Source organism: Otolemur garnettii, unplaced genomic scaffold (assembly GCF_000181295.1).
Source record: "Otolemur garnettii isolate 467f Iridium unplaced genomic scaffold, OtoGar3 scaffold00044, whole genome shotgun sequence".
In the NCBI taxonomy this organism is placed as follows: Eukaryota; Metazoa; Chordata; class Mammalia; order Primates; family Galagidae; genus Otolemur; species Otolemur garnettii.
The window spans coordinates 6,973,945-6,998,519 of record NW_003852439.1 but is presented as its reverse complement, the minus strand read 5'-3'; the positions used below and the strand labels follow the sequence as shown (position 1 = coordinate 6,998,519).

Genomic DNA, 24,575 nt, shown 5'->3' with positions numbered 1-24,575 from the left:
GGGCTTCTTTGCTTTTGTATACTTCGGTATCCCCCATGGGCTACAGGATTCTGCAGTGGGGTCTCCTCCTGGCCTGGGGCTACAGTAGGTCCCTGATGTACAGGCTGCGCCGCACAGCGTTAGAGACACCCTCATTGAAGCGGAACCAGACCTCGCTCCTGCCTGCTGCTATGCCAATGCGCCGCTCCACTGCATCCTTCTCCATGTCCTCTGCAGGGGCCACATGGTTGCTCCTGGGCCCAGCCTCAGCCCCCCAGGTTCCCCACCACCCCTACACACACCTGCTCTTGGGGCTGCCACACTCCTGATGATCACACGTCCAAAGAAGTCCCTCTCAGGCTGATGGGGAGGAGGGGCCAGTCAGGCTCTCAGGACAGACCCTGGTACAGCCCCTGCTACCAGAGGGGAGGACCCGGAGGCCTCAAGTGCCACTGAGAGCCTCTCCAACCCTGCTCAGCCCCACACCTCCCACACCAGTCACCAGTTCACAGTGGCCTGCCCCCCCCACCAGAACCAGGGCAGGCACCACCATCAGGGACACTCTCCTGCCCAGATGGGAACTGAGGCCCAGGTAGAAGACTATCATGCTAGGTAGCAGGGAGCTGAGCCTTTAAGAAGACAGCCCACAGCCCTTAGGGCTCAGTCAGCCCCCTGCCCTACAACTCAGCTCTTCCCCCACCCCTTCAAGACTGCCTGGCCCCACCCCCGCAGGTCAGCTCCACCCCACAACTGCTTTGGCCCCAATCCTGCAGCACAGTCCCTCTCATGGTTATGCCAACCCTGCCCAGGCACCTGCTCCTCCCTGGCTGTTCTCATAATGTGCTCCAACCGTTGCTTGTGATTGGGCAGAGTTGGTTGGCACAGGTCTTTTCCCACACTACCTTCCAACAGACCCTCAGGTCCTGGGGGGCTTCTGTCCACCTGCAGGAAGTGGGGCACAGTGAGGCTGGCTGGGCAAGGCTATAAGGCACCTACCAGGCCCTGCATGCCCAGGCTCACTCTGTTCCAAGGGCCCAGGAAGGCTCACCTGGGGGCTGTTCCCACCCCGGGCCACAGCCTCTGCCCGCCGCATCTTCTCCACCTCAATTTCCCGAGCGATGAGCTGCTTGGCCTGGTAGGTGAGGGGCTTGTGGGTGGGCAGCTCAGGGAAGCGGCAGACATCCTCTACATTCCTGCTCAGGGCAGGAGGCAAGAAAGACACCAGAATGCCTCATCAGCGGGGATGGGCCAGAGACCCCTCTGGCACAGGAACACCCAAAATGCCACAGCTGACAAGCTAGAGTGTGGGGCTGAGTTCTGGCACTGTAGCACCCCAGCCCTGGGGCAGCCATTGGTTAAATGTCCAGAGCCAGTTTTCCCAACTGCAGTGGAAATAACAACAGAATCTACCCAGGGATGTGGAGAAAGAAATAAGACAGCAGGGAAAGACCAGGGGACTCAGTGTCCTGGACATGGGTGCCCCTTCTAGGGCAACAGTGCCCCAAGGCCATGGCTGCTAGGCTTCACACTGCACCTCCCATGGCCATCTCAGGGTGGGAAATAGCCCTTGGGATTCTAGTCAGTCATGGGGTTTCTGGGGGCTGTTCCTGGAGGGGCACTAAGGCTGGAAGTAGCTCTGCTATAAAACAGGTCCCAGGGCTGTGCCCAATGGGGAAGAGGGGCTTAGCAATGACCACCCCCATCTCACAGCTGCATCTGAGCAAAGGCTACACTGGGACTGACCCCTCCTGGACACCTCACTAGGACTGTGCTTTTAGTCTCCTGATCCAGCATGGGCCTGGCACCAGCACACAACCCCCAAGGCTAACCCCTACTGGCATGGGGTACTCACGGCTCCAGCTTATAGACATACTGCCCATCAGGCGTGCGCTCCTGGCGGTAGGTGAGGCTGTACGCAAGCATTGTGCCCACGAGGCTGGCCAGCTGCTGCTTCTCACGGGCACTGTATAGCTGTGTGCTCACCTGAGGCAGTGGGTAGGGTGGGAGGTTGAGCAAGGCAGGGGCCTGCCACCAAGAGCCCACTCCTCCTCATGGCTCAACACTCACAGGGCGTAGCTTCGGTGCAAGGATGTCCAGGAGCAGGCAAAGGGCATCTAAGACAAGAGCCTGGGGCACAGCCCGGCTGCGTGTGGCTGGTGTCATGCCTGACACCAGTGTCTGGATCAAATTCCTCGTCTGACTTATCCGGTTCTGGGCCTGGGGCAGAGGGTAAACCAGGGCCAGGTCACCTAGGACCTCCAGGACCAGACCCTGGGTGGGGACAGGGGCAGAGTGGGCACCTCCTGCTGGCTGCTGGGGAAGGTGATTCTCGCCACATGGCTGGAGGCAAAGAGCACGTGGAAGGCCGCAGGCAGGAAGGGCAGGTAGCGCAGCAGCTGGAAGCTCTGACTGTGGTGGGCGGCCTGTGCCAGCAGGTCGTCAAAAGCCAGCCAGTCGAGGGCACAGCACACAGTACCGAGGCTGGAGTCACGCAGGCGCAGTCGCAGGAAATTGTCAAAGAGGCCCTGTGGCAGCAGGTAGGTATGAGTCCTGCGGCCCTCAGCACTGCCCTTTTTCTCCACTACCCTGCCAATCTTGAGTCTGGGGGGCCAGGGAGGATGCTCCCTGAGCTGCCACTCCAGCAAAGACCATGAGACTCGGCAGAGAGGGCTGCAACCCCAGCCCCTCCCTCCACGCATGCAGTCCTCCCCCTCCTTCCATGTGGGATCCTATCCCCATGGCAGCACCACGAGCTCCCTCCACAGTATGGATTTCCAGAGTGGCCAGGATTCCCAGCCACTCATCCAAAAGGGCTTAGAGAGGCGGCTTAGGCTAGGTTTTCTTAGGGGTGAGGCAGAGGTACTGGGGACCTCTATCCCTTGTTTAAGCCAAACACCCACCCCACTTGTACCCTTCCTCAGCCAGGCCATGTGGCAAAAGCTCCACTCCCAACCCACTAATTCCAGGGTCAGACACTGTCCTCCAGGCCCTCTTGTACCCTCTGGCCCTCTCCAGCCTCCTTGCTCACCCCTTCTCACTGCTCATGGCCACCTCAGCGCCTTCCTGGAGCCCCATCGCTGTGGCTCCCACCCCTGGCCTCCTCTCACTCAGGCCCTGAAACTTCTGGTCACTGTCTACTCCCCAGGGGAAGCCTGGCCCAGCCTGCTAGTCCCAGGCAAGATTTATGGTAGAAAGTAGGTACCTGGACCACCTTCTCATGCTCCCCTGCAGAGGTGGCAACGTGCAAAACATGGTAGAACCGTTGTGAGGCTGTGGTCAGGGAGCCCACATCCCCATGGTTGAGCAGCAGCATGTGGGTAAACAGGTCCTGGCCCTGGCCCATGAGTCGCCTGTAGGGGGTGTGGAGACCAGGTGGGTAGGCCTGGTGAAGAAATAAGCTGTCCGGCAGCGGCCTGAGTTTGCACACTGACAATGCTGTGGAGTTACCTGAAGGCCCCATGGCTCACAGGGCTCACACCCCTGGACTAACCTTTGAGGAAGGTCATCCTCTAGGGCCATACCATAAATAGCATATTCCAAAAGCTGGGGAGCCCTGGGTCCCTCTCCTCTGTCCTACAGGCACTGACCAAGCCAGCATCCCCCCAAGGCCATCAGCTGGTGAGCTGCTCCCTGCCCTGAGGCCTCATGGTGCTGCCTAACACACAGGTGCTCCAAGGTCATAGCCCACAGACCAAAATGTGGCAGAGACAGGCCCAGGCTAGAGCTACACCCTGGGGGCCTGGCCACATCCAGGGCATCCTTCCTGTGAGGATGCCCAGGTAACTCCTGCCCAGGCTCTAAGCCACGAAAGCTGTGGAGACAGACAGGAAGGCCAGGGAGGCCGAGGCACAGCCTCAAAGGCCAGGTTGGGAGGCACCCAGGTCACGGGTGCTGGTCTCAGTCAGAGCAAGTGGTATGGGCTACACGTGCAGGACCTGACATCCTGAGGCTCCAGGCACCAGGAATGTACAGACCAGACTGGCCTGCCACCTACCTCTGGGCCCGAGGCAGCTGAAACACCTCCTGCCACACTGAGAAGAGCCCCTTGCGCTGGTCCTTAAGTCCAACACGTGTGGTCTGCACATCCCGCATGCTCAGCTCCCGCTGGCCCCTCCTGTACAGGAACTGGACACAGGGTGGGCATGACAGGCAGCCCCAAACACCCAACCCCAACCCCATCCTGCTGCCTGCCTACCTGCAGGGTGTTGATGCAAGCACGGATGTCATTGTCTGCCTTCTCGCAGAGGGCCGCCAGCGCACCTGGGTCAGCCTGCATGCCCTGCCGCAGGGAGATCTGCACAGGAGGGCACAGATGCTGACCCCTCCACTGCTCTGGGGCACCAGCCGGGAAAGCTATTTCAGAGCCCCACCCTGTGGCCACAGCCCTCTTCCCTAGAAACAGATAAAGAGCAGCCCATCTCCCAAGGGCCAAAGGCTGCAATTGTCTGGACTGGCTTTAGCCCTGGTTGGGGCTGCCCTCCACCACCATATCCCAGAGCCAGTTGGGGACACTGAGGAAATAGGCCACACCCCTACCTCATAGTCAGCCATGTGGCTTCCTGGGCCCAGGCCCCACCCTACTGACCTCCTGCAGCCGCTGAACCAGCCTGGAGGGCAGTGTCGGTGGGAAGTGGAGCAGGAAGGCCTGCTGTTTCAGCTGCCGCAGAGACGGTGCATACCTGAGGAAGGGGATAGCAGTGCCCTCACCAGAGGCACCTCCAGGGCCCACACCACTATCCAAGGGCACAAGGGCCCTCTCCAGTCTGCCCCACTCACTGGTCGTTGCAGATGCAAATAATGGGCCTCATTAGGAGTGCCCTGTCTGCCTGGCCCCGACGGCCTCCACCCAAGGGTACAGCTGGGCCCCTTGACTCTGCCTCCTGTGGACCCCTGCAGTTCAGGACGCTCAAGAGGACATTGATGGCAGCCTTCAAGAAGAAGCAGAGAGCACAGTAAGCCAAAACTCCAGTGCCCATCTGCCCACCTACCCACCCACCTGAGGCACCAAGGAGGCCCACCGTGGGGGCTCCATCAATCTCATCGATGACCAGGCAGTTGGGCCTCCCACTAGCACCCAGCACCGACTCCATCTGCGTGGCTGCCTCAATGTGTATGCGGAAGGCCTCAGGGCTGCGGTCATCACTGCAGCAGGGAGGGTAGGGAAGGGTCATCAGGGTGCCGTGCCCTCAGCCTAGGCAGCATCCAAAGTTCCTGGTGGAAGTTAGCATCTGCACCACGAGGGCCCTACTAGACACGGCTGCCCAACCCAGTGAGCCCCAAAGAACGTGCTCCACCCAGCTCACAGGCTTAGGGCTCAGGGCCTGGCCCCACCCTCAAGACATAATGACCCCATTCAAGTTTCGGGGCTTGACCCAGACTTAATTGAAAACGTCAGGATAGACAAAAGAACCACTTGCCTTGCATTCATCTCCACTACGGAGTACCCTGCATGCCGTGCGATCACATGAGCCAGAGTGGTCTTGCCCAGCCCAGGGGGCCCACACAGCAATGCTACCTGCAGCCCAGGTAGATGAAGAGGAATACAACACACAACGTCCCTAGGAACTCCTGGCCCCACAGCCAAAGACTGGACATCCTGTCCCACAGGCTGGTGCCCTGCCCTGCTCTAGCCCCCAAATGGAATGAAACTCACTGTGCTCTTACACAGATACAGAAAGAAGTCCTGCATGAGTAAGTTACCTGGGGACTGGATCAGAACACAGCTGGTACCACATGACCAACCCCCAGAAATCACCCACTATCCACTCAGATCATCCCAGTGAGATGTAGAGCCCTTGGAGGAGTATTAGCTTTATCTAAAATACTACACACCGAAACTCTGATGTCACCTATATCCTCCAGACAAAGCAAATGTACCTTGCAGCCCCCAGAGGCTGTGATGGCACTAGCTACCAGGAAAACAAAACCTCAAGTTCAGCAGAACCTACAGCACAGTCAGGGCCTCACCTTCTGCCGGGGCCGCTGGCTCGAGTCCAGCTCAGCCTCCAGCATCTCCTCCACCACCTGCTCATGGCTCTTCCACTTGCCAGAGGCTGTGGCCTCCTTGTTGACCCGGGCCGGCTGGGCACTGGGCCTGGGCTTCCGGGCAGACCTCTCATGGCCAAACACTACTAGGTCCCACAGCTTTAGCCACTTGAGGAGGCAGCGGTTGGTGAACTGTGGGAAGGGAGGCACAGCCTAAGGGAAGCCCCTGCCTCAAATGGCACCAAAGACCCATGCCTATACTCACATGACCTGCTATTGTTAGCTCTGTGACATGGACAGGGATGCCAGGCCTCATGCCAGGGCCTCTATCCCCACAACTCAAGCCCCAACCCAACTAAGAGTCCCCTGCCCTCTGCCAAGGCACCCAGCATCAGTGTCTGTCATAGCGGAAGAGAAAACAGACTTGGGACAGGGGACATCCTGGATCCCCAGCCCAGCTCACAGCAGGGTACAGGCCACCAGCAGCAGGCATCCCTGCACCAACTCAGATCCCCCCCAGGGGCTGGGGAAAACTGAAGCTGCTTCAGAGGCATAGCCTCCCTACCCACATCCTAGGTGCAGGCTTTTGGTAGTCATTAAGTGCTGCCTTAACTCATAGGGCAGACAAAGCCCTCCCCCAATCCCACAACCCAGTGGGCTGGCAATGCAGGGACTATCTAGGGCCCAGGTTTCTCCTTCCCAGTAATGGGGAAAGTCCATCACACTTCAGTGAGAACAAAACCTCACATCATCACTGAGCAGCTCCGTGTAGTGCTGGGGTGCAAACTCATCCACCCAGAGGCATTGTTGGACATTGTCTTGGCCTTCAGCTGGCTCTTCCTCAGGGGCCTCTACAGGCTTGGCCTCTTCCTCCTCTGGCCCAATACTAGAGAACATTGTGTTCTAAGCCACCAGATCCCTTGCAGTGACCATGCTGGCACCACACCCCATGGGACACAAGCTGGGGTTGGTCCAAGAACCAGTGAAGATCCCAGGACAGAAGGGTCTCCCAAGTCACCTGCGCAGGGGATCTGAGAGCTGCTGGACTTCCTCAAGTAGCCACTGCTGTCGCTGTGCAAACCAGACCTGGGTCAGGCAGGCCCAGGGGGTCAGTTACCTCTATGCTGTCCCCTCTAAAAAGCCCCTAAGACCCTACCTCATTGTCAACCTGCTCCTTCAATGAAGCAAAAGACACACCCAGAAGGTCCAGCTGGCCCCGGCCTCGCCACCGGATGTCAAGGAGTGGGCTCTATGAGGAAAGAAATCTAACAGTCACCTCTGGGTTCTGTCAGGCTGAGGAGTTACCCATAGTCCCCGAACAGTGCTCAAGAGCCCTGATGGGATTCTCCCACATAAGCCAGTCAAAAGAAGTAGAAAGATCTGGCTGTCTGATCAAAGCCCTAAGAAAAGAAGCTGCTCAATGGGGGACTTTAGAAGGGGGAAGGAAGGGAAAAAGGAGAACCACCCATCCTTAGGGTACACACTGGGGGCACAGCAGGGTGGGGACAAGGAGGCTATGTACACCAAAAAAGCCCTCCAAAGGAGCTTCACTCTCCCACAGCCCCAGGCTGTGTGGATGTCACCCTTCAGTGTCAGCAAATCCAACGGTCCCCTCCTGGGTGGGGTCCAGGACCTTTTCCTAGGTGGTGCTGGCCCACCCACCTTATTAGAAGGTCAAGGCCAGCTCTGTGAGAGTGGCTACAAAGCACCTACCTCCACCCCAGTGCCCATGGGGTCTGAACGCAGCACCAAGAAGGCTCGTATGCCTCCTGTGGATGTCACATTGATGTAGTCCTCCAGAACAGGGGGCCGCCTCAGGACAGGATTGCGGGTGGCTGGTGAGGCCCTTGTGAGAGGCATATCAGCACAAGTGTCCGAGAGCCTGGGCAGGGACCAAGGCTCAGTCCTGTCACCCTAAGACAGGGGTGCCTGGATCTGTCCTCAGGCTAGAGCCCTCCCACAGGTCCCACCCCCCAGCCCATGTTCTGGGAATAGGACACATGGAGTGGGACACCCAAGCCACACACCCATCACCCCACAGCTCAGCGGGGACCTCAGGACTTGGTGGAGGGGTGATGTCCCTTGGTGGGGTGTCAGGAAGTGGTGGCTCCTCCATTTTCTCTGGCCTAAAGTTCAGCCTCTTCACTGCCTCCAGCCTGGGCCGCTTGACTTTAGGGGCTGCAAGAGATATCTGGAAGGAACAGGAAGCCCTTCACCAGCCTCACACCCACACCCAATGCCTAAGCAACCCTGCGAACATACTGGGGGGCAGGAGCCCGTCCTTCTGGAAGTTTTCATCCACCCGTCTCTTGCTAGCACGGCCCTCATTCTCCCCCGGACAGCCAGAGGCCGAGGGATGGGTGGCAGCGTCCCCTCCAGCGATGGCCTCCTCAAACATCAGACGTGGCAGGCGCGCAGTGGGCTGGGGGCCCCTGGAGGGTGACGTAGCCGATGTCCCTGCGAGAAGAGAAGATTCTCACAGCCGTCCTGGGACAGGCCCGCTCACAGGCTGCGCGTCTGTATCAGCCATGCTAGAGCGCCCTTCCCTCGCCCTGTCTCCACCACGCCCTGCCCTCGTCTCTGACTATCGACTCCCGGTGTCTCGCCTCCTCCGAGCAGCCCTCTCTGACTGCGGCGGTGAGGGCACAGATCCCGCCGTGCTGCAGAGAAGGCCGGGCCCGAGCGCGGAAAAACCCGGAGGAGCGTCCCAGGGCAGGAGCGGCGGGAAAGACCGCGGCCGGGTTAAACTACAACCCAAGGCCCACACCCACCTTCCAGTTCGGCCAGCACCTCGAGCTCGGCCTCGAACTGTTGGTCGAAGTCGTCCTCGACGCCATACAGCTCCTGCTCATAGTCCTCCATGGCGGCCGAGGGCCCGGGCCGGTTCCCGCCGCCCGCCAAGCCACCGGGTTCAGACTCGCGCGCCGCCGCTGCCCCGCCCCACGCGTTCCCGGCGCCGCCAACCAGGGCCCGCGTGTCCAGCGGCACTTGCCATTGGTCAGCGGGGCGCGGGCGGAGCTATGCACAAGGCGGGCGGGGCCGTGTCTTTGCTAATAGGCGGGGCCAGGGCCCTCGGGAGCTTGCCATTGGTGAATGCGACCGCCCGTCTGCGACGGGGAAGATCCGTAAGGCGGGGCGGAGGCGGGGCTGCGCGCGCAGGCCGGGACGGACAGAGGCGGTGCTGCGTGTTCCCAGCAGCTGTCGCCTGGTCTGTGGGTCTCCGCGAGAACGCGGGGTCTGGAGCCAGGGCCCGGGAGCGGCGCGGCGCCAGGTGAGTTTCCGAGTGGCCAGGGACGTGGATAGAGATCGGAGCTGGGTGTGCCCAGGCCTGTGCCCCAAGCCTCACGCCCTTTGCCCCGTGGCTCTGTGGGGACGTCAGAACTGAGTGGGGATGCGGACGGGCACAGGAAGGAGTACTTCCGTGGGCGTGCGGGTGAATAAGAGAGGGCGCAGCCTGCACCTGCACCTGCACCTGTACCCGGTGCTCCGGGCAGGCCTGGACCAGTGAAGGCCGCGGCAGCCCCTCTCCTGCTCACTTAGGGAAAGGTCCTTGTCAACATCTACACTTGGCGGGAGGATCTGCGGGCTACTGGAGGACAAGGCTGTTTCTGAGGTTCGGGTCAGGAAGGGGCCATCACGATCAGCCAGAATCAGGCTGACTCCCTGACTTCCACCAGGCCCTCATGTCCACTGGGCCTGGCCTGGAGAATGGAGGGCACAGGGGTGCCCCCATACAGTAGGTCTGTATGCTCACCTCGTGACTTCAGACCAGGAGCCCTGGGGGTGGTGAAGTCCTTGCCCTTGGACCGGGTGCCCCCATGTCCTCAGGACACACTTCCACCCTGGGTGGTAGGCCCATCATGGAACCGGGCAGCGTGGAGAACCTGTCCATTGTGTACCGGAGCAGCGACTTTCTGGTGGTGAACAAGCACTGGGATGTGCGCATTGACAGCAAGACATGGCGAGAGACCCTGACCCTCCAGAAGCAGCTGCGGCACCGCTTCCCTGAGCTGGCTGACCCTGACACCTGCTATGGGTTCAGGTACACAGGGCAGGGAAAAGGTGGCCTCTCAGCAGTGTCTGTCCAAGGAGGTGGCCCAGATGCTGGACACCACAGTGAAAGCCACTGCCCCTCAGCCTAGCCAGTGCTGATGGCTCTGCCGTGCCACAGGTTCTGCCACCAGCTAGACTTCTCCACCAGTGGGGCATTGTGTGTGGCCCTGAACAAGGCGGCTGCAGGCAGTGCTTACAGATGCTTCAAGGAGCGACGAGTGACCAAGGCTTACCTGGCACTAGTAAGTCCTGGGTGGGCCAAGGGAACTCAGGCCTCCCAGCCTGCTAGGGCAGTCCCCTTAATGCCAAGCTATCCACTGTGCCCCATGTGGCCAACCAGATATTAAGTGGTTTCTTTGGCAGTGATGGGCTGGCCCCCCCCATGAGCTGGGTGTGATCCTCCTGCCTTGCAGGTGCGGGGGCATGTCCAGGACAGCCAGGTGACCATCAGCTATGCCATTGGCAGGAACAGCACGGAGGGCCGGGCACACACCATGTGCATCGAGGGCACACAGGGTATGGCAGGCAAGAGCCAAGGTCACATCATGCCCAGCAGGGGCCCTGCATGGACAGGGCCAACTTGACAAAAGTCCTTTGTTGGGATTGACTGGGGCTCAGGGCAGGCCCCACTGACCTTTACACCCACCTTTTGCTCCCTAGGTTGTGAGAACCCAAAGCCAAGCCTCACAGAGCTAGTGGTCCTAGAACATGGACTGTATGCAGGTGACCCCGTCTCCAAAGTGCTACTAAAGCCTCTCACAGGTATATGCAAGCTTGGACAGTGCTCCGGTTACATAGAAAAGGAAAATCAGGTACAGAGGTGGAATAGCCTGTTGGAGTTACTCTGAGCATCAAGGTGAACCAGAGCCTATGCTCTCAACTCCACAACCTATAGTTTCTTGCCTGATGTGAGAGTCCTTTGCTGGCTCTTGTCTAAGCCCTGGATGTCCTGCTGGCCTAGGTTCTCTAGCCACATCAAGTGCTGTGCTAGTCCTGGTCTGGCTGTTGGTGATCCTGGAGGCAGTCTCATGTACCTGAGTGCTGACATCCTTGTCTGTAGCAGAAGACAGGGAGGCTCCCGTTCCAGGGGGTTGCTACAAGGTTCCAAGGCTACAGTGGGGGAAGTTGCTGGTTATGATGTGAGCCAGGCAGGGAATGTGCATGTGGAGTACCACCTCTCCAGCCTGACTCACTTCCCTGCCCGCAGGCCGGACACACCAGCTACGGGTTCACTGCAGTGCTCTTGGCCACCCCGTGGTGGGTGACCTGACCTACGGGCAGGCTGCAGGCCGGGAGGACCAACCTTTCCGTATGATGCTGCACGCCCTCTACCTGCGCATCCCCACACAAGCCGAGTGCATAGAGGCCTGCACTCCAGACCCCTTCCTGCCTTCCCTCGATGCCTGCTGGAGCCCCCACTTCCTGGTCCAGCCGCTTGACCAACTCGTCCAGGCCTTACGGGCCGCCCCTGACCCTGACCCTATGGACAGGGGCCCTGGACCATGCAGCCCCTCTGCACTCCTGCCTGGGCCAGGCCGGCCCCCACCTCTCTGCACCAATCCCCCTGAAACTGAGGCGCAACGAGCCTCCTGCCTACAGTGGCTGTCAGAGTGGACACTGGAACCAGACAACTAAGCCCCATTGGGCTACAGTAGAGGATGGTGGGCTGGGACCCCAGGGGGCTGGGGGCTATGCGACAGAGCCCTAGGTCCATCTGGAAAAAGATGGTGTCTCTCCTGGTCAAGGTGGAGGAGGACTGAGCCCACCAGGCTGCCAAGGGCAGGCAGGGAAGGGCTGGCAAGTCCAGCAGGGGGCGCCAGGCAGCCATGTTCTTTGGCAAGGATGGAGCACTCAAGCTGGGACTGTCGCTGATGTGGGGCCCGTCCTCCCAGTGTTCCCTGGGGAAACCTAGGGCATTCCTTCCTATAGGTGTCCACCTCTGAAGCTTCATCCCAGGGGCTTCCATTTTATAAATCTGCCCAAACTTACCTGCTAAGAGAGGTAGAACCAGAGTCTGGGCTAGCCTTTGCCCCCTAATGGGCTCCTCACCCTAGAGAAGCTGGAGATAGCTGTTCTGCCCTAATCATCTGGGCCTCAGCCCCATACCCGTGGTCCTTGTGCTCCAAAGGCTCTTCTCTGACCCTCTCACCCTGTCTGTCCTCCTGCAGACCCTGACCCTCCCCTGCCTGGCAGGAGTCTGTGTGCTGTGCCCAGACCTACCTCGTGCCTTTGCTTTTGCTGAACTCTGCTCTCGGGCTTCACCCTTCTCCACCTGGATCCTGAGTCTGGGGTTGGTACTTGGTCTCTGTCAGTACAGGGTTCCATCAGGAACAGTAGAGGCCTTGGAGTGCACACTTGCCCATCCAAACCTACTGCTGGTGCCACTTCTGCTTCACAGCCTTGGCAGCCTCATCCTCAGTTCCTACCATGTCACCCCTGCCTGGTTCCCACACAGCCACTGCCTGTCGCGCTCTGCTGTGAGGGCCCTACCTTGGGATCCATGAGCTGGCTGGTTCCCCTTTACCTGCCTGTGCAGGGCCTTAGGGACTCGAAATAAATGCTCAGTGATTGGCCCTGAAAGTGACCGCGAGTGTTTCTGAAGTAGGTGGTTCTGGAAGATAAATTTGGGCACCCAGACCCATCCTAGCCCTGTCCCTGCAGTCATGAACTGTCTGCCCAAGAGGCCACCACTCTGCGGGACCCAGGATAGACATCATGACATGTTGCTCTTCCTGGCACCAAGTACCCTGACTTAGGGACAGAAGCTGAGTTAGCTCACCTGGACGACCCCCAGCCCTCCTAGCCCCAAGCCCTGAAGCACCCAGCTGGCCTCAGCCTGGACCCCTCTGTCCGGCACACCCAGCCCCTTCCAGTCTTGAATGTGCCAGGCCCTGCAGGGCACATTCCCACCTCCTTACAGCTACCTGGGGACCATCCTACATAGTGCTGCTCTAACATGCAGGTCCTAAGACCCTGCCATCCTGGACTCTGAGGTGATGAGCTTCATTGCTTCCCAACCTTGGCACTTCTCTAAAGGTCCAGGAGCTGGGGCTGGGCAGAGACTATCAGACATCCCTTCCTTCCTTTCCCCCAGGAAGCTCCCTCACCCACAGTGATTTGCCATGTGAAGGAAGATGGGCTGCTTGTGGCTCCCTTAGGGCTGAGCTCAGAAGGCAGCTTTTCATACCAGGACAGAGTGAACCATTTTTCCCCAGGTACCTTTTTAGTGCCACCACATTGCCCGTCCTCCAAACACCTTGGAGATGGAGCTACAGTGGCCATGACCTTTCCCCAACCTTCAGGACCAGCTCCCACCCTGCAGGCAGGGCAGGAGCTCAAAGAGCTGCCTCCATATCACTGCTCTGCAGTGGGCACCCACTAACCAAGTGCCAGATGCTCCTGGGTGATATCAGGACATGAGCCAGGGGCTCAGAGCCTGAGGAGGACCCCAGTACACAGCATAGGGCTTCTGAGAGAGCACAAGATGGGCATGGCTGACTGCAGAGCCAGGTGTGGGCTGGAGAGTGAGCCTGTAGAGCCAGGGAGGACATGCATGGGAAGGTGGCAGACAGGAGGGAGGCAGGAGGTCCTGGGGAAGGCTCTGCCTCTGGTGCACCCTCTCGCCCATCTAGTTCCTCCCCTCAAAGACCCCTGTGGCTCCTGGTGGCCTCCTAGGACCCAAAGATGCCACTGACCACCACCTATCAGCCAACCCTCACCTCTCTGTTAAGTAGGATGCTTCTCCTGGTCTGAGGCTTCCAAACATGAGTTCCACCCAGCCCACCTGCCACTCACCCCGTAGCTGTGGGGTGGCAAGGCTCCATGAGTGTGAGTATGGCTACACAGTGTGGACACACCAGATGAGACAAATGAGGGGCTGTCCTCAGACAACAGTGGCTGAGCAGGTGCCCCAGGCAAAGCAGGAACAAAGCATGGCATGGCAATGTAGAGGATCCACGAGGAGAACACACAGGTACTGGGCACTCCCTCACTGGGTGGCCTCAGGAAGTCATTCAGTCTGGATAATTTCCTGTCCTGTAAATGAGGGTTACAGCTGAACCAAGGATCATGGGGCAGATCCAGTAAGATGGTCTGTGGAAGAGCATGGGATGAGGTATGGCAACTTGTCCAGCCTGGGGCTGCGGCTGCCCTAGAGGACAAGCATGCTGTCTGTGTCCTAGCTGACCTGTGAGGAGTCTCCTCCAGCTGGGCCTGGGCCCTGGGGTGGGTAGAGACTCTCACCACATGATACCCCTCCCTCTTTGTGAGCCCTTGGTCTTTGGCCAAGGTAAATTTGCTCAGGGCTTGAGGTGGAGTCAGCGGGCCTCAGAGTCAGTGCTGGGGCCCAGGTGGCTTTTCCCTCTACCTAGGACTCTCTCTCCCAACCTGCCCCTGGACCCAGCCACTCTAGACTTTAGGGACTCACTACTCTTCACCACAGCTGCTGCAGCTATTAAAGTCACTGTGGTCAGCCAAGAGGCCCTTTGAGGCCCATCCTGAGCTAGACATGATGCTGATGAGCCAGGCCACCCTAGCTCTGTCCCCTATAGGCCCACTGGCCCTCCTGCTGTCTCACCTTTCACCTTGCCCTGCCCCCAGACTCAGTGAGTGGCATCCCTGAGGATGTAGCTGCAACTTGAGCTAACCAGGGCCCTTAGTGGGGACAGGGCTGTGTGTGGCTCAGTTATTTGCCAATGAGGCTGCCCTTGGCATGTGCCCATACACGTCCCCTCTGCCCATGGTGCACACACATGTGCATACACAGAAGGACCACAGGCATCACTAGGCCCAGCCCCTACAATGGGTCCATGTGTGCCCAATGTCCCTGCATGGGGACACACACAGGGGCTCAGCACATGTCTCAGTTCTCCTGGGTGCACAGCTCCCTGGGACTGAGGTGCACATGTGTGCAGACACAGACACTGGCACAGGCAACTCTCCAGGCCCAGGTGAGGAGGTGCATGCTGAGCAGCTGCCAGCTGTGAGCTCAGCCTCTGCTCCCATGGGGCCAGGGAGCAGGTGCCTGATGTGCCAGGGCCCTTAGGGGCTGACACATGGTGTCACCTGCCACTGCCCAGGCCCCTCCCCTATAGGATGCCTGGAGGAAGTCACTGCAGTCTCCTGCACTTGCTGAGCCAGACATGGAGGTAAGCAGGGACCCTAGTGACTGCACCTGCACTGTGGTGTTTGGCAGCACTGGCTGATATGCTTAGCTTCTGGGACCTCTGCATCTGGCATACTTGGTCTACAGCTCCCTGCATCCAACTACAGTGGTGTGGCCTGGAGCAGCTGCCCCCAGCCTGGGTGGCACCTCCCGTTCCACAGACGGTATTCCTGCTTGGGTAAGAGAACTTCCCATCCATGGGTTCTGAGCTTTGATACTGGGCCCCTAGACAGCCCTGGGCAGGTGCTGAGTTCCTCTGAGCCTCAACTCCTCTGCCTGGGGCGACCTCCCTGTCTTCCCCATGGAGGTCACAGAAATTCAGAGGCCCAGAGGTTCCGAAGGCCATCAGGTGCACACAGCTATACCTAGGAGGAGGCAGCAGCATGTGGCAGTCCTGCCACCTTGGCCAGGCCTTGTCTCCCCGCACCGTACCTCACAGCTCCCTCAAGCCTCATAGCTATTGTTCCCAGGGCAGCCAAGGCTGCTTGATGCTGGGACTGGGTTTCTATGACAGAGTTGCCCACTGCCTGAGTGTGGAGTGAGCTGGGGGTTGCCCTGAACAGGATGAGGGGCTCACCAGGCCCCTCCCCAAGGAATTTGCTATTTATCCAGCGATCTGTTAATTGGAGATGCAGCCAGCCTCATAGGTCCCTGGAGTCCTGACCTGTGATAAGAAAGCTTGGACTTGCCCCTCCCCCCTCCTCCTTTGTTTGGAAGACTATTGTTTTGTGGGGCTGTTTCCCTCTCCAAACAGGCGATACCTTGCAGCTCTAGCCCGAGGCCATCCTGAGAGACCTTGGGCCTCTCTCTCACTGCAGGCTGAGGTGGCAGAGGGAAGGGGGTCAGCCTGGGTCACCCTCTGCCCCCCTCACCCACCAGTCCTGGACCTGCTGCCTGTGGCCCCAGTGCCTTTCTACCCTGGACATCTCAGCCAAGATGACAAGCCTGCTCCGCCACATAGACTTGTACCCCAGAGTGGGTGAGACACTTTTGCGCGGAAGGGGTGCCCTGAGCCTTCACAGTGCAGACTGAGGGGTACTCAGGGCTCCAGCCACTAGCTCTCCTGAGCTCACACTCAAGGGCCTGTGCCAGCAAGGGGCAAGAGGAGGGCAGGCCTCTGCCCAGCACGAACGGCAGCCGGGTGCCAATAGGCATGGTACGCACAGCTCTTGCTGTGGGGCCCAGGATTCTCAGTTACAAGTCAGATACAAGGCAAGGTTGTAGCCAGAGGGAGAAAGGCAAGGTGTAAGGTGCACAGAGCCCCCCAAGAGCCCTGGCACAGGCAGGCCAGGCTCCTAGGCAGAGTGGGAAGGAGCCTGGGACACCCACTGCCCAGAGCCTTGTCCTCTCCGGGAAGGGATGCTGGTCCAGCAGCTCAGGAGGCCATGGACAGAGCTATGTGGGCCATGGCCAACTTCTCCTAGAGCTGACACCCCCTCTGTGGAGACCTTTTGATGCTGAAGAAGAAATTTTTCTAAGTAGTCTGCCTAGGGCCCATAAGGTAAGGGGGCTCCCTTAGACCTGAACTCCCTTGGACCTGAACTTGGGCAGGGTTTCCAAAGCAGGAACATGGGCCAATCCCCTCAAATCTTGCTGGCAGGCCTGGCTGTAACCTCACTTTAGAGGCTGAGCAACTGGGGCTCTGGTAGGCAGCCCAACCCCTGGACTCTCTGCTTCAAGGATCCCAGGGCTCAGACTGAGGATATAGCCCCACGGGCATATGGCTGGAGGAAGAGGGGGTTTACACATGTGCACACACCTTTACACACATGCATGGACACTGGTGGACATGTACATGTGCCTCTAGATGTGTGTGTACATCATATACGTGTATGCTGTTACATACACACAACCTGGCATGTGGGCACACACCATCAGACACTCTGTGGCCCAAGAGGCTTCCTCTGGCCAGGCCCTCAGGGGTCTCTCTGTTCCAGGTGCCCTGGCAGGCCCCGGCTTCACTCTCCTCCTGTCCCTGTCCCTTACTGCCCACTGCTCCCGTCCCCAGGAAGGGCTGGATGCCAGCGGGGCTGACCTATGGGCCAGGTGAGTGCCCAGCCCTCCTGCAGCTCCAGATCTGCACACCAAGTGTTTTCTGTGGCAGAGGGAGAGGGAAGAGGAGGGTTCCTGGGAGGGACAATTTCTAGGGTCTGCCATGAGGACCCAGGCACAACCCTGCAGGGCTGATGTCTCTGAACTCCAGCCTTAGGAGCCTGGCCTTCTCTCCAAGGTCACTCCCCAAACAGACCCTGAGATGACCAGAGTGTCCAGTGTCCTGCTGCAGAGTCGTATGGCCAGGAACAGGTCCCCAGGCTACTGCCATGTTTGCAGCAGAGCTAGACACCAAGAGGCTAGCAGAGACTCACAGTCCTGGCCGGGCCATACTGGCTGGACTGAGCTCCCATGCCTCCCCTCAGGCTCTGGGCCCCACTGCTTCTGCCTGGAGGCTTGGTCACCCAGCTGGGAGACTATCCTTTCCTGTCACTGTCTGGGGTCTCATACCTAGACTCAGCTTAGATAGGTTGATCAATCAGTCAGGCAATTAGTCAGGCAGGGACAGGCCGTGAGTGGCACCTATTGGAGTCACAGCATAGGAAGGCCAGGGAAATAGCCTTGCCTATGGCCAGAGCAGGTGCAGAGGCCAAGTCTGCAAAATCCCTCAGCAGGTGGGGGTTTATGCAGAGCCCCCAAGCTCAGACCTGGGGCTGGGCCTCAAAGGGTCCCAGAGTCTGGGCAGGGGAGCCTGGCCCCACAGGGTGCTCTGAGAGGGGGTAAATGTATGAAGGCATGAATGAAGCAGGATCTCGCTTGTGTCTAGGCACTTCCCAGATACCACTTCCTGTTCTCAGTCCCTCTCTGCTGGGAGGCAGCTGATACTGACCTCTCTCCTGCCTCTGCAATCTGCACCAGTCCCTCTGGCTGTCCCCACCCCTCACCATATCCCCCTGTCTGCCCAGGGCCAACAGCTCCCTGCTGCAGGGCTTCTGGTGCCAGCCAGCTAGCCAGCTGACCCGGGACCAGCTCTCAGCTCTCATCAGGAGAATGGCCAAGCTGCAGGTCCTCCTTGAAGCCTGGCAGGTAACTAGCTGTGACTGGGCAGGGGGCATTTGCAAAGATGCGAGAGGACCTCCCTGGCAGAGGATGGGCAGGTGAGGGCTGGGCAGGGCCAGCCTTGTCAGAGCTAAAAGTGTGCAGCTCCTCTGAACCCAAGGGCTGTCTCAAAGTCAATCTGCCAACTCCAAAACTGCCTAAAATGTGTGTCTTTAGTGGACCCCACCCCTCTAAAGCTGGACTTTCCCTCCCTCGGGTGGTTTTCTGGTGTGGCAGTGCTGTGTCCCTTTCCAGGATTTCCCAATTTGCCTGCAGATCTCCTGCCTCCTGTTTTGGTGGGGCTTGTCCATTCGCCTGGGCTGGCTCATCTAACTTGGTGGAGTGCCCTGTGCCCCTGGGCCCCCAGGGCATGTATGTGCATGGGTTTCATAGCTCACTGGCCTCTGCCAACTGGGGCTGCAGGACCCTGGCCTGTGAGAAGCTAGTTGAGCCCACCTTGACCCTCAGCTGACCAAGCATCATCTAACCCGAGTCAGAGACTGAAGAAGGCAGGAAGGCTGGTTGGCTTTGTCACTTTGTCCCTTTATATAATTAGTAATAAACTTGTTCAAGAAAAGTTGAAAAGGCTGGGCATGGTGGCTTACTCCTGTAATCCTAGCACTCTCGGAGGCCAAGGCGGGTGGATATCTTGAACTCAGGAGTTTGAGACCAGCCTGAGCAAGATCAAGACCCCATCTCTACTAAAAATAGAATAACTAGCTGGCATTGTGGCTGGTGCTGTAGTCCCAACTACTCAGGAGCCTGAGGCAAGAGATCGCTTGAATCCAAGAGTTTGAGGTTGCTATGACCTAGGCTGATGCCACGGAACTCTACCCAGGTGACAGAGTGAGACTCTGACTTAAAAAAAAAAAATTGGCTCAGCACCCATAGCTCAGTGGTTGGGGTGCTGGCCACATGCCCAGGGGCTGGCAGGTTCGTGCCTGGCCAGGGCCTACTAATCAACAATAACAACTACAACAACAAAAATAGCTGGGCATTGTGGCAAGTGCCTATAATAGCTGGGCATTGTGGCAAACTACTTGGGAGGCTGTGGCAGGAGAATCGTTTGGGCCCAGGAGTTTGAGGTTGCTGTGAGCAGTGGCGCCACAGCACTCTACCGAAGGTGACCTGGTGAGACTCTGTCTCAAAAAAAGAAAGAAAGAAAGAAAGAAATATTGAAAAACACAGGAAAAGTAAAAGAACCCTACCTCCCCCAACCAGGGAAAGGCCTAACTTTGGTGTCATTCCTTCTAGTGCCTGTCTAAGTAGGGTTCAGTCTAAGTAGGGTTCTAGGCTATGCCCGTGTGTCCCCAGGAGCCATGTGCTCCAAGGATCTGATTCCTAAGCCACAGCTCTTTCCCACTGGTCATTTGCCTCACACTGCTTTCCCTGAAGTGAAATGCACCACATACAACAGGTTCCCGACTCAGAACCTGGGAAAGTGCATATTCTGTAAGGTATTTGCCTGGCTGCAAAATTAATACCTGCTTATGTGGGAGACTTTGAAAGATACTAGAAAATACAGGGGAGAACACAAAATCCAGCTGCCCAATTTTGTGGGGTCCCAGTTTCTCTTGGTCACCAGCATCACAGGAATTGTTTTATTTTATTTTATTTGCAGTTTTGGGCCAGGGCTGGGTTTGAACCCGCCACCTCCGGCATATGGGACCATAACCCTACTCCTTTGAGCCACAGGCGCCGCCCTTACACGAATTGTTTTATACAAATTGTTGAATTTCTTAAAACGCCTTAAGGGGAATCATAGGATCACAGGGGTTAACTTCCCAAAGGCCCTTAATCCATACATACCCTGCTGTTTTCCAAAATAAGAAGACTCGTATCACCCCACCAGGGAGACTAAGCCTCCCGCCACCCTCCCTCCCCAGGATTTAATATGATCATTTAAAAGTCTTTGCTGATCAAGCAGGGAAATGACATCTTTGATGTGAACATTTTAAAGCCAAAGGTACCTGTTCTTCAGTTGGTTTCTAGAAGGTTCTGCCAGTTTTTGATTCTCTGGGAATGCGTGAGAGGCTGACTTGCTGCACCATCACCAGAGTTAGGGGTCACCATTTAAACAAACGACAACCCTCCTTGGCATTTCACCTGCACGATTTCTCCACTCTGTTCTCTCCTGTGTTGTGTGGATTTGTACAAGGGTGTCTCGTCTTCATAGCACATTTAGGAATGCATAAATGCCCTTATGGGCTGACTTTTTAAAATTAATAAACAATTGTTTAGAGCAATCTTAAGTTTACAGAAAATTGAACAAATAGTACAAAGAGTTTCCATAAACCCCTCCATATTCTCATTCTCACTCTCTCTTCCCATTTTTAGGTTATTAACATCTTGCAGTGTGGTACATTTGTTATAACTGATGAAGCCATACTTCATAGCTACACTATTATTAACCGAAGTCTGCAGTTTACATTAGGGTTCGCTGTCTGTGTTGTACATTTTATGGGATTTGCATATGGACCAGTATCCATCGTTAAGGGGTTAGCAGAGGAGTTTCACCTAAAGGTCCTGTGTCACCACCTGTTCCTCCTCCTTCCTCCCTCAGAGCCCCCAGCAACCATGGCTATTTTACTCGCTCCATAGCTCTGCCTGTTCCAAGTGTCACATAGTTGCAATCAGCCAGTATATGGTCTTTCGGGTTAGCATCTTTCACTTAATAATATCCATTTGAGGCTCCTCTGTGTCTTATCAAATGACTTGATAGCCCATTTTTATTTATTACTGACAGCCATAAACTGTATCACAGTTTCCTTATCCATTTACCTACCAAAGGACATCTCCATTCATTCTAACTGGTGTGTAGGTTTTGGTGGGGGATGTAAGTGTGCAGCTCGTGTGGATAAATACCAGGGAACACCATTGCTGGGTCATGTGCTAAGCCTACAGTTAGCTTTGTAGGAAACTGACGAGCTGTCTTCCAAAATGGCTGTACTATTTTTCATTTCCACCACTGTGAATTAGAGTTCTTGTTGCTCCCTGTCTTTGCCAACATTTGGTGGTGTTGTTGTTTGGGGCCTGTGCCATTCTAATAGGTATGTTTGCTATCCCATTGCAACTCCCTGATGACATATAATGTTGAACATCTTTTCACATGATTGTTTGCCATCTGTTTATCTTCTTTGGTGAGGTGTCTGTTCAGACAGTTTGCCTGTTTTTTAATTGGGTGCTTTGTTTTCTTATTGTTAAATTTTAAGAGTTCTTTGAATATTTTATGTGCAGGTCCTTTATTCAGAGATGTGTTTTGTAAACATTTTCTCTCAGACTGTGGGTTGTCTTTTCAATCTTTTAACAGTGTCTTTTGCAGAGCAGAAGTTTTAAACTTTAATAAAATCCAGTGAGTTTAATAAACATATTGATGCTTCCTTTCACAGACTATGCTTTTGGTATTGTACCTAAAAACTTACCACCAATTCCAAGGTCACCTCAACTTTCTCATCTGTGATCTTCTAGACGTTTTGTAGTTTTGTGTTTTACATTTACATCTGTGATCCATGCTGAGTTAAGTTTTGTTAAAGGTGTAAGATCTGTTTCTAGATTCATTTTTTATACAGATGTCCAGTTGTTCTAGCACCATTTGTTGAAAAGACTGTCCTTTCTCCATTAATTTCTTGTGGTCCTTTTTCAAGATCTGTTGTCAATAGATCTGTTTCTGGATGTTCCATTCGACTCTATTGGTCTATTCGTTCTTTCAACAATACCACATTGTCTCCATTACTGGGGTTTCATAGTAAGTCCTGGAATCACGGAGTGCCATGTCTCTGATTTTCACTACTGTATGGGCCATTCTGGATCTTTTGCCTTTCCACGTAAACTTTAGAATCAGTTAGGTGACATACATGAGATAACTTGCTGGGATTTCGATGTAGATTGTGTTGAATCCATGAATCCAGTTGGGAAGAGCTGATGGCTTACTGGTATTGAGTATCACTGTTCATGAACATGGGGTATCTCTCCATTTACTTAGATCTTCTTTGATTTCTTTCATCTGAGTTTTACAGTTTTCCTTGTATAGATCTTATACATACTTTGTTACGTTCATTCCTAAGTATTTCATGATTTTTGGTGTTAATATTAATGATATTGTGGTTTTTATTTCATATTCCAATTGTCATTGCTAGTATGTGGGAAAGCAGTTCCCTTGTGTATGTTAACTATGTATCATGTTGTCTTGCCGTATTTGTTTATTAGTTTCAGGAGATTTTGTTCTTGTTATTGTTTGTTTTTGTTGATTCCTTGGGTTTAGACAGTCATGTCATGCATGAACAAAGGTTTTATTTTTCTTATCAGATCTATATGTCCTGTATACCCTTTTCTGGTCTTATCACGTTAGTTGAAAGTCCAGTCTGATGTTTTACTACCCATGAAATGGTATAATATTATTTCAGAGTGGACTCAGATTAGTTGTGAATGTTTATTGTAAACTCTAGGGAAACCACCCAATTTTTTAAAAAGAAACACGATTGGCTTGGCTCCTGTGGCTCAAGTGGCTAAGGCACGAGCCACATACACCTGAGCTGTTGGGTTTGAACCCAGCCCGGCCCGCCAAACAACAATGATGGCTGTAACCAAAAAATAGCCAGGCGTTGTGGTGGGCGCCTGTAGTCCCAGCTACTTGGGAGGCGGAGACAGGAGAATTGCTCGAGCCCAGGAGTTAGAGGTTGATGTGAGCTGTGAGATGCCACGGCACTCTACTGAGGCTGACAGCTTGAGGCTCTGTCTCAAAAAAAAAAAAAAAGAAAAGAAAGAAAGAAACACGATTAATGTGCTAAGAGAGGCAAGAAAATGGAATCATATATAACAATCAATTGAAACTAGGGAATGGGCTCGGCGCCTGTGGCTCAACCGGCTAAGGCACCAGCCATGTACACCTAAGGTGGCGGGTTCGAATCCCCAGCCCGGACCCGCCAAAACAACAATGATGGCTGTAACCAAAAAATAGCCAGGCGTTGTGGTGGGCGCCTGTAGTCCCAGCTACTTGGGAGGCGGAGACAGGAGAATTGCTCGAGCCCAGGAGTTAGAGGTTGATGTGAGCTGTGAGATGCCACGGCACTCTACTGAGGCTGACAGCTTGAGGCTCTGTCTCAAAAAAAAAAAAAAAAGAAAGAAAAAAAAGAAACTAGGGAATGCAGGAAGAGTGAAAGGCAAAAACAGTAATACATAGGTCAATATGGTGGCTCACAGCTGTAGTCCCAGCTACTCAGGAGGCTGAGGCAGGAGGATTGCTTGAGCCCGGGAGTTTCAGGTGCAGTGAGCTATGATAAAACCATTGCACTCAAGCATGGGTGACAGAGCCAGACCCCATCTCTTAAGAAAATAAGAAAAGGAATAAAGAACAAGGACAACAAAGAGAAAACAGTAAAAAATAAATAGAAAGAGGGCAGCACCTGTGGCTCAAAGGAGTGGGGCACCAGCCCCATATGCCAGAGGTAGTGGGTTCAAACCCAGCCCCAGCCAAAAACTGCAGAGATAAATAAATAAATAGAAAAGTAGCTATAATGCAATGACAGCAATAATTACTTTGAATGTCACTGGTCCAAATGTACCAATTAAAAGAGATTATCAGAATATATTAAAAAAACAGATTCAATATATATTGTCTACAAGAAACCTACTTTAAATGTAAGACATATAGATTAAAAGTAAATGGATGTGCCAGGCATGGTGCATGTAATTAGCACTTTGGGAGGCTAAAGCAAGAGGACTTCCTGAGGTCAGGAGTTCAAGACAAACCTGGGTGAGACGTCATCTCTACAAAAATATTTAAAAATCAGCCAGGTGTGGTGGTGTACAGCTGCAGTCCTAGCTACTTCACACCACTGTGTTCTAGCATAGGTGACAGATTGAGATCCTGTCAAACGAACAAACAAACAAAAAAAGCTGGGCACAGTGGCTCACGCCTGTAATCCTAGCACTCTAGGAGGCCAAGTCAGGAGGATCACTTGAGTTCAGGAGTTTGAGACCAGTCTGAGCAAGAGTGAGACCCCAGCTCTAGTAAAAATAGAAAAATTAGCTGGTCATTGTGGCAGGTGCCTGTAGTCCCAGTTGCTTAGGAGGCTGAGGCAAGAGGGTCGCTTGAGACCAGGAGTTGGAGGTTGCTGTGAGCTAGGTTGACGTCATGGCACTCTACCCAGGGCAACAGAGTGGGACTCTATCTTAAAAAAAAAAAAAAGGTAAATGAATGGAGAAAATATTCCGTGTGAACACTAATTAAAAGAAAAGGGAATAGCTATATTAACTTCAAACAGAGCTGACCTCAGAGGAAGGAAAGTTATCAAGGATAGAGAGG

At 55.3% G+C, this 24,575-nt stretch overlaps 3 protein-coding genes across 5 annotated transcripts in view; 2 read left to right on the top strand and 1 right to left on the bottom strand.

Annotated features, from left to right (window-relative positions):
• Nucleotides 1–67: 67 nt before the first annotated feature.
• CHTF18 (chromosome transmission fidelity factor 18) lies at nt 68–8,826 on the bottom strand. The gene is made up of 22 exons (XM_003790755.2): nt 8,736–8,826; nt 8,227–8,421; nt 7,992–8,142; nt 7,678–7,846; nt 7,121–7,213; nt 6,983–7,035; nt 6,712–6,850; nt 5,947–6,156; nt 5,397–5,494; nt 4,998–5,121; nt 4,756–4,907; nt 4,565–4,658; nt 4,175–4,273; nt 3,974–4,104; nt 3,182–3,329; nt 2,280–2,504; nt 2,047–2,196; nt 1,832–1,962; nt 1,028–1,172; nt 793–921; nt 280–339; nt 68–208 (listed from the first exon to the last, which is right to left on the bottom strand). The coding sequence occupies exons 1-22, from the start codon at nt 8,824–8,826 to the stop codon at nt 80–82; spliced, it is 2,916 nt and encodes a 971-aa protein (XP_003790803.1). The 3' UTR covers nt 68–79.
• A 356-nt stretch (nt 8,827–9,182) lies between these two features.
• Nucleotides 9,183–12,566, top strand: RPUSD1 (RNA pseudouridylate synthase domain containing 1). 3 transcript variants are annotated; one of them, XM_023513837.1, is made up of 6 exons: nt 9,183–9,235; nt 9,869–10,006; nt 10,136–10,259; nt 10,431–10,533; nt 10,678–10,779; nt 11,225–12,566. In XM_023513837.1, the coding sequence occupies exons 4-6, from the start codon at nt 10,512–10,514 to the stop codon at nt 11,650–11,652; spliced, it is 552 nt and encodes a 183-aa protein (XP_023369605.1). In that variant the 5' UTR covers nt 9,183–9,235; nt 9,869–10,006; nt 10,136–10,259; nt 10,431–10,511; the 3' UTR covers nt 11,653–12,566. The 3 variants fall into 3 exon arrangements, with proteins under 3 accessions (XP_023369605.1, XP_023369604.1, XP_003790802.2); XM_023513836.1 differs by having other exon boundaries at nt 9,190–9,235; nt 9,818–10,006; XM_003790754.3 differs by lacking the exon at nt 9,183–9,235 and having other exon boundaries at nt 9,550–10,006.
• Nucleotides 12,567–15,158: 2,592 nt separating this feature from the next.
• MSLN (mesothelin) overlaps nt 15,159–24,575 on the top strand; it is an 18,182-nt gene continuing 8,765 nt past the window's right edge. The window contains 4 exon segments of the mRNA XM_012805684.1: nt 15,159–15,164; nt 16,061–16,160; nt 17,119–17,227; nt 18,139–18,259. Of these exon segments, the coding sequence (XP_012661138.1) occupies nt 15,159–15,164; nt 16,061–16,160; nt 17,119–17,227; nt 18,139–18,259 (336 nt within the window).